The sequence below is a fragment of the Acomys minous genome (genome assembly GCF_964271855.1).
Source record: "Acomys minous genome assembly, chromosome: 6".
Lineage (NCBI taxonomy): Eukaryota > Metazoa > Chordata > Mammalia > Rodentia > Muridae > Acomys > Acomys minous.
Genome location: NC_140487.1, coordinates 100,635,005 through 100,648,531, shown reverse-complemented (window position 1 = coordinate 100,648,531; position 13,527 = coordinate 100,635,005). Strand labels below are relative to the sequence as shown.

General features: G+C 49.1%; 1 protein-coding gene across 3 annotated transcripts in view; it reads right to left on the bottom strand.

The window, feature by feature from the left end:
- The window catches only part of EPHA10 (EPH receptor A10), a 38,819-nt gene extending 37,100 nt beyond the window's left edge, over positions 1–1,719 (bottom strand). For 2 of the 3 annotated variants that reach the window (XR_014780363.1, XM_084787833.1), the window contains exon 1: positions 1,287–1,719. Coding sequence is in view for 2 of the 3 variants with exons in the window: in XM_084787833.1 (XP_084643959.1) it covers positions 1,287–1,392 (106 nt within the window). In the remaining variant the exon portion in view is untranslated. The remainder of the gene's footprint in view (positions 1–1,286) is intronic. The other variant, XM_084787834.1, reaches the window with a different exon arrangement.
- Positions 1,720–13,527: the final 11,808 nt, after the last annotated feature.

Genomic DNA, 13,527 nt, shown 5'->3' with positions numbered 1-13,527 from the left:
AGCTCCCCAAATTATATTTAACTGTCAACTAGCACAAGGAGATTAGTGGATATGTGAATTCTTGGGTACACCCCAAATGCACTCAGATCTGAGGTCAGTGTCCCAGGCATGGAGGAGACCAATGCCGTTCTCATTTGCCTCACAGGGCCTCTCACGAAAATGAGGTGGAGAGACCACCTAGCAACAGAAATCATCTAAATATTTGCTTCTCTACCCAGACCCTTTCCCAGGGGCTACCACTTCTACTGCCTTTGAAAGAAAACCATGGGCCCTCTCACATGTAATCCATGACCCTCTCCACCTGCTTCCTACCAGAAAAGCTTGGAGTCACTTTATTCCCTGTGACAGATCAGCAGCCAACATCCTTTCATTGGCTGGGCTCAGAGAAGCCCAGGTCTGGATAACAGAGCCTCCAGCTTAGAGACAGGAAGCCAGGCCATCCCCAGATCTCAGAAAATCACTTCCCTGGAGTAAGGAAGGGGGTGGGCTTCCAAGGTGAGAGCCTCCAAGAGGACTGACTCTAGAGGCAGCCACGACGGTGGGCAGGGTTTTCGTCACCGATCGTGCTTGGGAATTGCATACTGACAGGCATTTGCCATCCCGCGCCAGGACAGACCCTGCGGGCAGAGTCTGCTCCAGCATCTCGGGGTTCTGCACCTGGTTCTGACGCGTCTGGATTAAACTGAGCATCATACAGCTCCAAGAGGTGAGGGAGCAGAGGCAAGACTCCGGCGCTAATGTCGCCGACAGCCCCAAATCCTCCGCAACGCGGACCGCGAGCGGTGGACTCGACCCCGATTCAGCACTGCGGACAGTTCCACGGTCAGCACTTCGGGCAGCGCCCGGACTCAGCCCCCCGCGATTAACACCCAGCCTCTGGCTGTCCACGTCTCGATCTCCCCAGGCCCCCGCTATCCGTCTCCATCCCGCCTCATGCTCGGGTCTCGCCGCATCCCCTCGGCTTCCCTGCTCCCTTTATCTCCCCGCCCCCACACCTCCCATCTCCAGTCACTCAGCCTTTTCGTCTCACCGGCTCCTGAACGGCTGACTCGGGGCTCCTGTGGTCCCCAGCCTCCTAGGTCTCCAAACCTAAGCTCTTCAATACCCCTCTCTTCTCTATCGCTTAGCCAACCTCCTCTCTTTCTCTAGTTCTTTCCCGCCCTGCTGCTCGCTTGCTTCAAGCCCCAACACAGAGTCGTCTCTCTAACGACTCCTTATCCCAGTCCCTTTGCCCCCCAACTTCCTATGTTTTGGCATGTCAGGATCCCAACCACAACCCACCTTACCTTCCTCGGCAGTCCCGGGCCGCCCAGGTCCCAGAAGCAGAGCGAGGCAGAGTGGCATCAGGCAGACGAACAGGCGCAGCGGGTGTGGACCGGCGCCAGTCTCCATGGTCCACAGACGGAGCTGTCAGTGCGGCGACGGCTCCAGCCTCGCAAACCCAGCACCGCCAAGCAGTGCCCCCCAGACCCCAGCGCCGGCTGAGGGCGGAGTCTTGCTGGTCACCATCATCCATAGGGACCAATCGCTAAGGCATCGCCGCAGGAGGCTCACCAATCCCCAGCATCAGAGAATGAGGAGGTGGAGTTTCATAGGCCAGGGGCGGAACGCCCAGCTGGAGGGGGAAACCAAAGGGTCCCGCAGATCTCCAAACCGTGGGGGTAGGGCAGCCCTGAGCGCTAGCGGGGCTGCTGGAGAGCGAGACAAGCTGGCGTCAGTGGACCAGAGACCCTTAAGCCTTAGCTTTCCGCATCCTGAGAAGTAGGCGCTGTGGGCGTGGCTTACGGAGGGGCGGTCCGCGGGGAAGCGGTGACACTTGCAGCCTCTTAGCTAGCCTTGGGAGCACCCTTGTTCCCAGGACTTGCAGGGGGTTTCCGAGCCCGAAATCCTAACCTCAAGCTCTAGGGAGCTCTGGTGTCTCCCACCCGTTGGCTTCTTCCTGTGTCTGTGGCTCCCAGTGTTTCATGGTTCGATCCCTCCTCCTTTTTCTCTCTCCATCACACACACACAGACACACACACACAGACACACACAGACACACACACACACACACACAGACACACACACACACACACACACACACACACACACACACAAACACACACACACACACACTGGCCGATCCCAGGGGCTGCTTAGGAAAAGAGTCAAGTCAGGGACAGGGTCCCACCCTACCAGCACCGCTTCCGAGGCTGGGAAACCATGTGGACGCTGAGATGGGGGCAGTGGCAGATTTTGCACAATCTGCTTTCCGGGTTCTTGCTTCTGCTGTCCAGACGCACAAACAGCATACCCCACAACCTCTGTCCACAGTCTGTTCGGGCTGGGGTTCTTCTCTGAGCACCCCGTCTCTGCCCACCCCAGGAGAATGTCGAGGAATGCAGCCCTGAGAATCTGAGGTGCGGGTGAAGGAGGCGGAGCAGTCCTCAAAGAGTTTGGCCGGAGCTGAAGAAGCCGCAAGGAAACGTGGGACGCGACCTCTATCTAATGAAGGTCACTTATGTACAAGCTGAAGGTTTAACCATTTGGTGGGGTGGCGAGGGGCTGGGCCCCTCTAGTAAGAAGGAAGCAACTGAGCTTCTCTATTTGAGCTGAACTTGACGGGAGGAAGCTCCACCCACCTGGTGGCTTTTCATGGGGGGGGGGCAAAGCCCCCCAACAGCCAGAGAAGCCTGGGGTGTGAATGTGAGCCTCACATACACTTGCCTGTGGGGTCCAGCGCCTGTGGGCTTTTCCCCTCCTCACCTCTCCAGCACTGTGCTCTGTGCTGAGGACACCTGGGTGAACCACTTGTTTCTGTCACATCCCATACCTCAGGGCATTATAGATCCCTGGTCATTCACAAGCCACTCTCATGTCCCCGGCCCCCCTCCGTGGTGTGTGTGTGTGTGTGTGTGTGTGTGTGTGTGTGTGTGTGTGTGTGTGGTGTGTGTGTGTGTGTGTAAAGAACTTGCTTACTACAGATACAGTTGCTGGACAGTAGTGATGGGGAGTGGGTGGGTGGTTTCCTTTGCTTCTGGGAAGAAAGGACACCAGGAAGGGCTGGGCTGAGACACTGGGAGATTGAAGCCCTCTGAGGAAGCAAGAGGTGTGACCTCTGTCTAGTTCCTAGAGACGGGCAGGGGTCTCTGAAATAAGACCTACCTGAAGAAAGGCTCTCGCATCCCCCACTTTCCTATCTTCATTCTCCTCACGCTCGGTTGCCCCTCCCCCTCCCCCCAGTGCCGAGAGATGGTATTTTTAGAAGCTGCTTAGAGACCCAGGACTCCTTTCATTTCAAAATGAGTCCTCACTCCACCACCCCTCACCCCCTCTCTTTAAAGCCAGGTCCTGTCCCCTCAGCAGCCCAGCCGGTAGGAAATCAGGCATGGCTTCTTACTCAAGCTCCAGAAACCTCTAAAGCTTTTGACCCTCGGTACAAAAACAGAACACCAGCTCCCTCTGAGCCACCCAGGAATTTTTTTTTTTTCAGGAGCCAAACAGATGGATGAGATTAACTGGGTAAAGCAGCACAGGATGTCCACAAGACACACCTGGCTATGGGGAGACTCCATTGCATGCCTGGGAGAGGAGTTGCCAGACAGAAACCCTAGGAATGGGGGGAAGCAAGAAGAGTGAACTAGAGCCGGGCTGTGGTGGCGCACGCCTTTAATCCCAGCACTCGGGAGGCAGAGGCAGGCGGATCGCTGTGAGTTCGAGGCCAGCCTGATCTACAAAGTGAGTCCAGGACAGCTAAGGCTACACAGAGAAACCCTGTCTCAGAAAAATCTAAAAAAAAAAAAAAAAAAAAAAAAAAAGAAGAGTGAACTAACCCTTCACATCTTTCCTGTGAACAATTAACTCATTTATATATAATAAAGCCAGAGCAGAGAAGCCTCCTGTTTGCAGACATATGCGAACCAGCCAGATCCAAGAGAGAGCCTCCTCTTCCAGGAGCTGCAGAACAGATAACCCCTGGTGAGGAAATTCTACAGAACTCCTTACTGCTCTGTGGCCCCCATGTCTGTGGCCCCCATGTCCTTCTGGAGAGCAGGGCTTGGTCCTGAGTTTCCTTGTGCAGTGTTTTCTCCGTGGAGATGGCCTGCTCTGCCCAGTGAGATTCCTCCCCGCACCTGTGAAACACTTCCCACGTTTACAAATCCTTCTTTCAGTAAAGTGGAGATGGAAGTTCTGACAAAGTTGGATCTGCACCCTGGAAGACCACTCGAAGGTATTTTTGGTGTTGGATCCGTTCTCATAGTCCCTGCAGATTTCATGCTGTGTATGGCCAACAAGGTAGAGGGAGACAGCAAGGTAGAGAAAGCCCTCTTCCTCCCATCACGCCTCAGGACTATACTCCATTAACCAAACCGTTGTTTTTTTTAAAAAGATTTATTTATTTATTTATTTATTTATTTATTTATTTATTTAATATATAGGAATATTTTATCTGCCTGTATACCTTCGTGCCAGAAGAGGGCATCAGATCATATTTATAGATGGTTGTGAGCCTCCATTTGGTTGCTGGGTATTGAACTCGGGACCTTTGGAAGAGCAGGAGGAGGGCGCTCTTAACTTGTGAACTATCTCTCCAGCTCCAACCAAACCATTACTTACCATAGCCTTCAGGGATTAGGAGCCATCAACCTACAGCCAAGGTTAGGTGCTTCTCTGAAATAACTCTGAGAGAGGGGAGAGTCCTCCAAAAGGGGGGGGGGGGGAAATCTGGTCACGGTACTGAACCCTCAGCCTCCAGGAGCTCCTTGTAGGGGCTGGGGTGGGGTGGGGTGGGGTGGGAGCTGTCCATGGTTCGGAACCCACCCATCTGGACGCTTCACATTTAGCTTGCCCTGTAACCAAGACCCTGTGACAAGTGTCTTTAGGCATCAAGCAGCCTTCACTTCCTGGAGAAAGAAACAAAGCCCAGAATACAATTGGAAACAACCGTTTTCTCTTCCATTTCTCTCAGGCTCTCTCTTGAAGTACGATGGGAGGGAGAGAGGCTTCCTCTACATCACGGTTTTAATGGGCCAGAACATGAAACATGTACGAACCGTGAGACCCAACTCGACAATGAAGAAAATTCCAAGTGGTCTTCCAGCATGCAGACCGAACTTCATCCTAACTCCCATCTCTACGTTACTGGAAAGGGTTTGTGAATGTGGAAAGCCTGGTGTCACAGAGCCAGGGAGGACCTCAGTGGACAGAGCAGGTCATCTCCTCCAGGGAGATGCGCGTAAGGAAACTCAGGGCCAAGCTCTGCTGTCTGGGAGGACACAGAGACACAGAGCAGTAAGAGGCTTTATCCCACAAAGAGACATCTTCATTTGCTGCCTTCCTTGCCCATTTTCTATCGCCTTCGCTGGCCTGAAAAAGGAGTCAACATACCCAAGATACATTTTTTTCCCCCTGAGGTAATTGATTCACAAGTAAAAATGAAATGGAGTTATAAAAAAAGAAAAGAAAAGAAACTTTAGACAGGGTCTCATGTAGACCAGGTTAGCCTCCAATTCTCTATATAGCCGAGGACAACCCTGATCATCTGATGGTCCTGTTCCTCTCTCCCAAGTGCCGAGAGCACAAGTGTGTGCCGATTACTCCCAGCTTTAGGATCTGTGATTAGTATATCGTCCAACACAGTCCGTGGTACATAAGCTCTGTTACCGTATTAGTCAACTCTGTTAATTAAAGTCGAATAGAAAGGATAAAGGATGGTTACGTGGTGAGATAGGAAGACAGACAGAATTTGGTAAAGAGGTGTAGAAGAAAAGACAGTGGGGGATAAAGGCATGGATGAGTGAGGAGATGAGCGGCGAGAAAGCAAAGAAGCCGGAAAGAAACGGACTTGGAGAGGTGGAAGTGTCATCAGGACTCACCTGGCCAGGTGCCAAGTGGTATCAGAAGTGACATTTACCTTGGTGAATTCCTCCTCATGGCCCAGGCTTATACACTTGACATGAAAGCAGTAGGGAGGAATCTATGTATTGGGGACCTGGGAGACGGCCACACTAGCTCGGCATCTATCCTGTTGAGACTAGAAGCAGTACAAGGTCACAGTTGTGTGTCAATATGCCCGTCGCATGCTTTCCTACAGGAGGGTATGCACAGGGAGCCACTCTACAGTGTGGACGCAGCTGTGTGACTGTGAGGAAGGAGCTGGAGGACCCCAGGGTTTGATGACAACAGATTCTGAGAGCCTCAAACCTCCAAATTTCCTGGCTGGCCCCTCGTACAAAGAATAGGATGTAGCAACATGTGTTTCTCTTAGTGGCTGTTTTGTTGGGTTTTTTTTTGTTTTGTTTTGTTTTGAACTCTATTTCATAGTCTTCCCATTTAACAGATTTATATCAATTAATAAAAATTATAATTGCTCGGGTCAACAAGATGGCTCATCCAAGTAAAGGCACTTGATGCTAAGCCTGATGACCCAAGTTTGATGCCTGGAACCTACATGGTAGAAGGAGAGAAATCAGCTCTCTTAGAAGTCCTCTGACCTCCACACGTAAACCAGGAGATGCGTGCATCACCGCTCACACATGTGTCTATACATCCTACATACACACATACACACATGCTGTCTCAGTTTGGGTTTTATCAGTAAGAAGAGACGCCGTGACCATGGCAACACATAAAGAAACATTTACTTGGGGCTGGCTTACAGTGCAGAGGTTTGGTCCACTGTCGTCGTGACGAGAAGCATGGCAGCCTGCAGGCAGACATGGCGCTGGCGAGGGAGCTGAGAGGGCTACATCCAGACACTCAGGCAGCAAGAAGAGAAAGTTACCCTGGGCCTGGCCTGAGCATCTGAAACCTCAGAGCCTGACAGTAGTGACACATTTCTTCCAGCAAGGCAGCACCTATGCCAGCTAGGCCACAACCCCTAATAGTGTCACTCTCTAAGAGCCTAAGGGGGCATTTTCATTCAAACCCCTACACACATACATACATACGTACATACATACATACATACATACATACATATTTTTTTCCTAAGTAAGAACACCCATTTGTTACATCTCTGATAATTAGCTTTAACTTTTTTTTTTTTTTTTTTTTTGAGACAGGGTCTCTCTGTGTAGCCCTGGCTGTCCTGGACTCTAGACCAGGCTGGCCTCAAACTCACAGCGATCCGCCTGCCTCTGCCTCCCGAGTGCTAGGATTAAAGGTGTGTGCCATCACGCCCGGCCCAGCTTTAAACGTAAGTCACCCTCCTCTGTGCCTCGGGTTTCCTGTCTCATGATGCTGAAGCAGCCCAGCTTTATTTGGATGTTCTTGCTCGAATCCTCACTCAGAGAAGACGACTTCTCTGCAGTTTCCAAGATCAATAAGGATTATGGCTTTCTCATCGTTTTCATCCTTGCACGTGCTGCACCCTTGACCTTCTGAATCAAGGGTCCAAGAAAAGAACTTCCCATCTTCAGTGAGATGCATAGTCAGGCGTGAGAGCAAATCCCTGTAATTCCAGCATGCTGGAGGCTGAAACAGAAGGACTGTGAGTTCAAGGCCAACCTGGAGCACACAGTGAGACCTTCCTTCAAAAAAACAACAAAAGGCTGGGCGTGGTGGCGCACGCCTTTAATCCCAGCACTTGGGAGGCAGAGGCAGGGGGATCGCTGTGAGTTCAAGGCCAGCCTGGTGTACAAAGTGAGTCCAGAATAGCCAAGGCTAACACAAAGAAACCCTGTCTCAAAACAAAACAAAACAAAACAAAAAACCAAAAACAACAACAACAACAACAAAAAAAACAATAAAAGGAGCTGGAGAGATGGCTCAGTGCTTAAGGGCACTGACTACTCTGCTCTTCCAGAGGTCCTGAGTTCAATTCCCAGCAACCACATGGTGGCTCACAACCACCTATAATGTGATCTAGTGCATACTGTATACATAATAAATAAATCTTTAAAAAAAAAACAACAACAACAAAACCAAGAGCTGGAGAGGTGGCTCCATGGTTAAGAGCAACAGCTGCCCTTGCAGAGGTTTAGTTCCGAGCACCTCAGGTAATTACAGCCATTTGTATGCATTTCACAACCATTGGTAACTTCAGTCCCAAGAGATCTCATATTGTCTTCTGACCTCTGAGGGTCACCAATAAAACCCAAACTAAGACAGCATGTATGTATGTGTCTATGTGTGTGTATGTATGTGGTTTGCGTATATACATGCAGGCAAAGCAGCTATACACATATAATAAAAAATAAAAAATATTTTTTTCATAAGAGAGAGGGAGTGGCAAGGTGAGCTGTGTCCCATTTCTTTGGATGTCTCCATTCCATTGGTCTGAGCTGCGGTAGCTGTCATGGTAAACCGCGACATCAGAGCACTAGCTGTGAGCATTTTTTCAGATGAATTTAACAGGAAATCCAGTGGACACGGGCTCAGGGAGAAGAGACGTAACAGAATGGAGGTCATCTGTGTTGAACAGCAAGATGCTGTATTGGGGTAGTGGTAGAGTAACAGCCAATCATCAAACCCCATGCAAGAAAGGAAAGCTTCCTTTCCAGAGAGAGAGAGAGAGAGAGAGAGAGAGAGAGAGAGAGAGAGAGAGAGAAAGGCAAGTCCCAAGCAGAGCTCAGTGGTGGAGGTCTTGTCTAATATGTTACCTAAGGTTTCATCCCTAGCAATGAAAGAGAAAAAGGATGCAATTTTAAATCCTACAACCAGAAAATAAAATGTCTCAGTTCAGTGTAATAAATGAGTTTAACAACAGCAAATACTTTGCAGCTAATTTGAAAGTTAATGTGTTGGAAGAGAGTTTCAAGTGCCCAGACTTGGGGCTGGAGAGATGGCCCAGAAGTTAGCAGTGCATGCTCTTCCACAGAACCTTCGATCAGTTCACAGTACCCACAGCAGGCTTTTCACAGCATCAGTAACTACAGCTCCAGGGGATCTGATACCCTCTTCTGTCCTCTGTAGGCACTGCACACACAGCACACATGCAAACACACATATGCACTCCAAAGATAAGACATTAAAAAAAAAAACAGGGTAGGGCAAGGGGCGAGGAGATGACTCAGTAGCTAAGAGCACTTGATGTTGTTACAAAGGTCCTGGGTTCAGTTCCCAGCATACACATGGTGTCTCACAGTGTCCTTGACTTGTGTTCCAGGGGATCAGATGCCCTCTTCTGGCTTCCATGCACACCAAATACATGGCACACACACACATGTAGGCAAAACACTGATACACATAAAATGAAAAAAAAAAAGATCTGGGTTCAGTTGAGTCATTCTTGTAGCCTCAGCAACTCCAGAGGGAAAGGCAGGAGGATCAGGGAAGTCTGAGGTCATCCTCTGCTACATAGAAAGTCTGAGGCCAGCCTGAGCTACATGAGACAAAACGGCATGTAGGATGATAGCAAAGTCCAAGAAAATCACGGACAAGCTAAGACCAGAGCCTAGGATTCCCGACTGAAAGCGTCAGACCTGTGCGTTTGGTGATGTGATAGCAAAGATGATCACTTTTCTAGCATTGTGTAACACCACACACCACACACAAGCTGAGCAACTTAAGTGTTGTGCACTTACTATAGCATCGCCCCATGGGTCAGGCACACTGAGATGGACGCTCTGCCGAGGCCCCCACAAGCCTGCAGTGTTTACTAGGCTGCAGGTTTCCTTCCTCGTCTCTCCTTCCCAACATCCCCTTCCTCCCCTTCCCTCCGCTCTTCCTTAAAGGCAGGCGCGTACATATCTGCATCCGGCTCACTATGCCATCAAGGACATTAAACAAGGGTTTTTGTTTTGTTTTGTTTTTTAAGACTGAGGCTTATATGACCCTGGCCGGCCTGGGACTTACTACGTAGAACAGGCTAGCCCCAAACTCAGAGAGCTTCTCCTGCTTCTGCCTCCTGAATTCTGGGATCAAAGGCATGGGCCACATCACCTACCTGACTGACCTTACCCTTCTGATCCTCCTGCCTCCATCTTCCAAGTGCTGAGGTTACAGGCCTGTACCACTAGGCCCAGTTTATGTGGAGTGGAGATTAAACCAAGGGCTTCTTTTTCAGCTTAGCAAGGCTGTCTACATGCTCAGCAAGTATTTTACCACTGTACTACTCTATGTAAGTTGCATTTTTAAATGTAAACTCATTTTTGGAACTTAACTTACTTCCACACTCCTTTCAGACTGGGTAGACTCAAGCAAATCTCTGCAAATGAACTTCCCAACAAAGCTGCTCCCTCCTCCCTCCCTCCCTCCGTCCTTTCTTCCCTCCCTCCCTTCCTTTCTTGCTTACCTGCCTTTTTTCTCTTAAGATTTATTTATTTCTTTTGTATAAAGTGTTTTGCATGCATGTACAACTGCAAGACAGAAGAGGGCACCAGATCTCATTATAGATGGTTGTGAGCCACCATGTGGTTGCTGGGAATTGAACTCAGGACCATTTGAAAGAGCAGCTAGTGTTCTTAACCTCTGAGCCATCTCTCCAGCCCTCTCTTTCTTTTCTTAAACTGAGTCTGGTTATATAGCCAAGTATGACCTTGAACTTCTGATCCTTCTGCTGCCACCTCCCAAGCGCTGGTCTTGCCGGGACATTGCCACCACGCCTAGCCGAGAATGCTTACTCCGTGAAGCCCACTGGAGCCTCTCTTTCCTAGTCTCTTTTCAGAATTTTTACATTATTATTAAGTCAGGATTGTCTCTATCTTAATTAACTTGGACTGGCCTGATTTAAGAACCTAATTATGTCTCTGACACCCCGCATCATAGCCAGATACAATTTGCTAGAAGCTTGTCACCGGTCCTGCCCACACTTATTACAGTAGCGGACTATGAGCTGTTAGCAATATCAGGGAACGGGAACCATGAGGTTCATGCAGGTCTGTCGCCCCCAGACAGAAATGTCCAAACCAATGCTAGCAAGGGAGGGAATGCATGGACACAGCTTCCAAGAAGGAATTGAGAGGGGAAGGAGGGCTGGAGAGATGGCTCAACTTATGAGAACACATGCTGCTCTTACCGAGGATCCAAATTTGGTTCTCAGTACCAGCGTCCTGAGTACAACTGCCTGTAATGCCAGCTCCAGGGGGATCTGATACCATCTTCTGGCTTCTGTTGGTACTACACACACACACACACACACACACACACACACACACACACACACACACTATTAAAAGTAAATTTATGAAGCTGGGCATGGTGGCACACACCTTTAATCCCAGCACTTGAGAGGCAGAGGCAGGTGGATTGCTGTGAGTTCAAGGCCAGCCTAGTCTACAAAGCGAGTCCAGAACAGCTAAGGCTACATACAAAAACCCTCTCTCAGAAGAAAAAAAAAAGAAAAGAAAAGCAAATTTATAGCCAGGCCTGGTGGTGCACGCCTTTAATCCCAGCACTCAGGAGGCAGAGGCAGGCAGATCGCTGTGAGTTCGAGGCCAGCCTGGTCTACAAAGTGAGTCTAGGACAGCCAAAGCTACACAGAGAAACCTTGTCTCAAAAAACCAAAAAAGAAAAGTAAATTTATGTTTTGTTGAGACAGGATCTTTCTACCTAGCCCTGGAACTCACTGTGTAGACAAGGCTAGCCTGTAACTTCCAGAGATCTGTTTCCCTCTGCCTCCTGTATGCTGGGATTAAAGACGGGTGGCCCCACACCCTGTGACAAAAGTAAAATATTTTAAAAGGAAGAACTGGACATGCCAGTAGGCAAAGATAGTCTGGAAGTTGCCGGTCTCTGTCTCTGTCTCTGTCTCTGTCTCTGTCTCTGTCTCTGTCTCTGTCTCTGTCTCTGTCTCTCTCTCTCCTCTCTCTCTCTCTCTCTCTCTCTCTCTCTCTCTCTCTCTCTCTCTCTCTCTGTGTGTGTGTGTGTGTGTGTGTGTGTGTGTGTGTGTGTGTGTACCAGGATGACACATAGGGCCTCAGGAATGCTAAGCGTAGCCTACATCTCCCGCCTCTAAGTTTTAGGCCAGCTCTCTGGGATTCACGATGGAGACAGGTCACTTGGTGCAAGCAAGGGCGTTAATAAACTATTCCAAATTATATTTCTTCTGCCATTCCAGTGTATCTCTTGAGACAGCTGCAAAGGGAGTGTTTGCCCCTGTTCAGAGACCTTTGTCTGCCCAAGGAGCTGCACTATCCTGGAACATTCTATGTGATCTTCAGAGAGACCCAAAGCATGCTTATATATGTGTCGTCAGCAGCTCCAACTAGCTCCGATGCACAGTGCTCTATGTATGTCTGAGATGACAGTAAAACTCAGAGACAGGCACTTGTCAGCATGTGTGAGGCTCTGGCCTCAAATCCCTGCTGTGCAAACAAGTAATGCACACCTCTTGTTTACTGGCTTCAGGAGTGGGACTTCAATAATCTGATTCCTTCTAAGCCCTAGCTGTGAGTGGTGGTGTGTGCCTATCATAGGGATCTAAGAGGCTGATGCGGAAGGTTTGTGAGCTCAAGGCCAGCTTGGTCTACATCGTGAGCCAAAATAGGGGCTTTGGAGAACATTTAGCTGGCAAAGGTGCTGGCAGCCAAGCCTGACAGACCTGAGTTCAGTCCCAAGGTTTCCAAAGGATGGGAGGTGAGAACTGATGCTCACAGCTTGTCCTCTAACCTCTACTTTACTCCATGGCACAGACACACACACACACACACACACACACACACACACACACACACACACACACGTAAAAATAATTCTTGAGTCTGGCCCAATGCAATCATGTATGAACAGTCTTATTCTGTGTAATCCTTACCACAAGCCTGTGAGACACAACCATTTTTCTATACTCCTTCCTGCTACATCAACAATCTTAGAAGATTCGCTGTTCAATTTCTTTAAATTCACTCTCATTTTTCATCAAATATTATACATTGTATTAAAAGTCAAACCGTACTGCAAGCCCTGTAATAAAGATGTAATCCCCTTCGTCCTCCTCCATCCCGGAGTTTTATTCCCTAGGGCCAGGCGCCCGGGTTGCCTCTTCCGTGTCGGCTCACTCTTTCTTTCTTTCTTTCTTTCTTTCTTTCTTTCTTTCTTCCTTTCTTTCTTTTATCTTAAAAGATCTATTTATTATATATACAGTATGATGAGATCACATTATAGATGGTTGTGAGCCTCCATGTGGTTCCTGGGAATTGAGCTCAGGACCTCTGGAAGAGCAGCCAGTGCTCTTAACCACGGAGCCATCTCTCCAGCCCCTCGACTCACACTCTCTGAGCACGGTTCTGAGTCTGGACAGAACTAACCCTTCCTAAATGTTTAAGGAGCATGAGAGGAGGCAGATGTACCTTGAATGTCTGCTTTGTTTAATATATTGCTTTTTCTTTTTTTGAAAGGGTCTCATGTACCAGGCAGTGGTGGCGCACCACTTTAATCCCAGCACTCGGGAGGCAGAGGCAGGTGGATCGCTGTGAGTTCGAGACCAGCCTGGTCTACAAAGCGAGTCCAGGACAGCCAGGGCTACACAGAGAAACCTTGTTTTGATAAACCAAAGAAAGAAAAAAAAGAAAGAGTCTCATGTAGCGTAGATTATCTTGAATTCCTCATCCTCCTGACACCTGCACTCAGGGGTTACAGGCTTATGCCAACACCTCAGCTTCTGGCTTG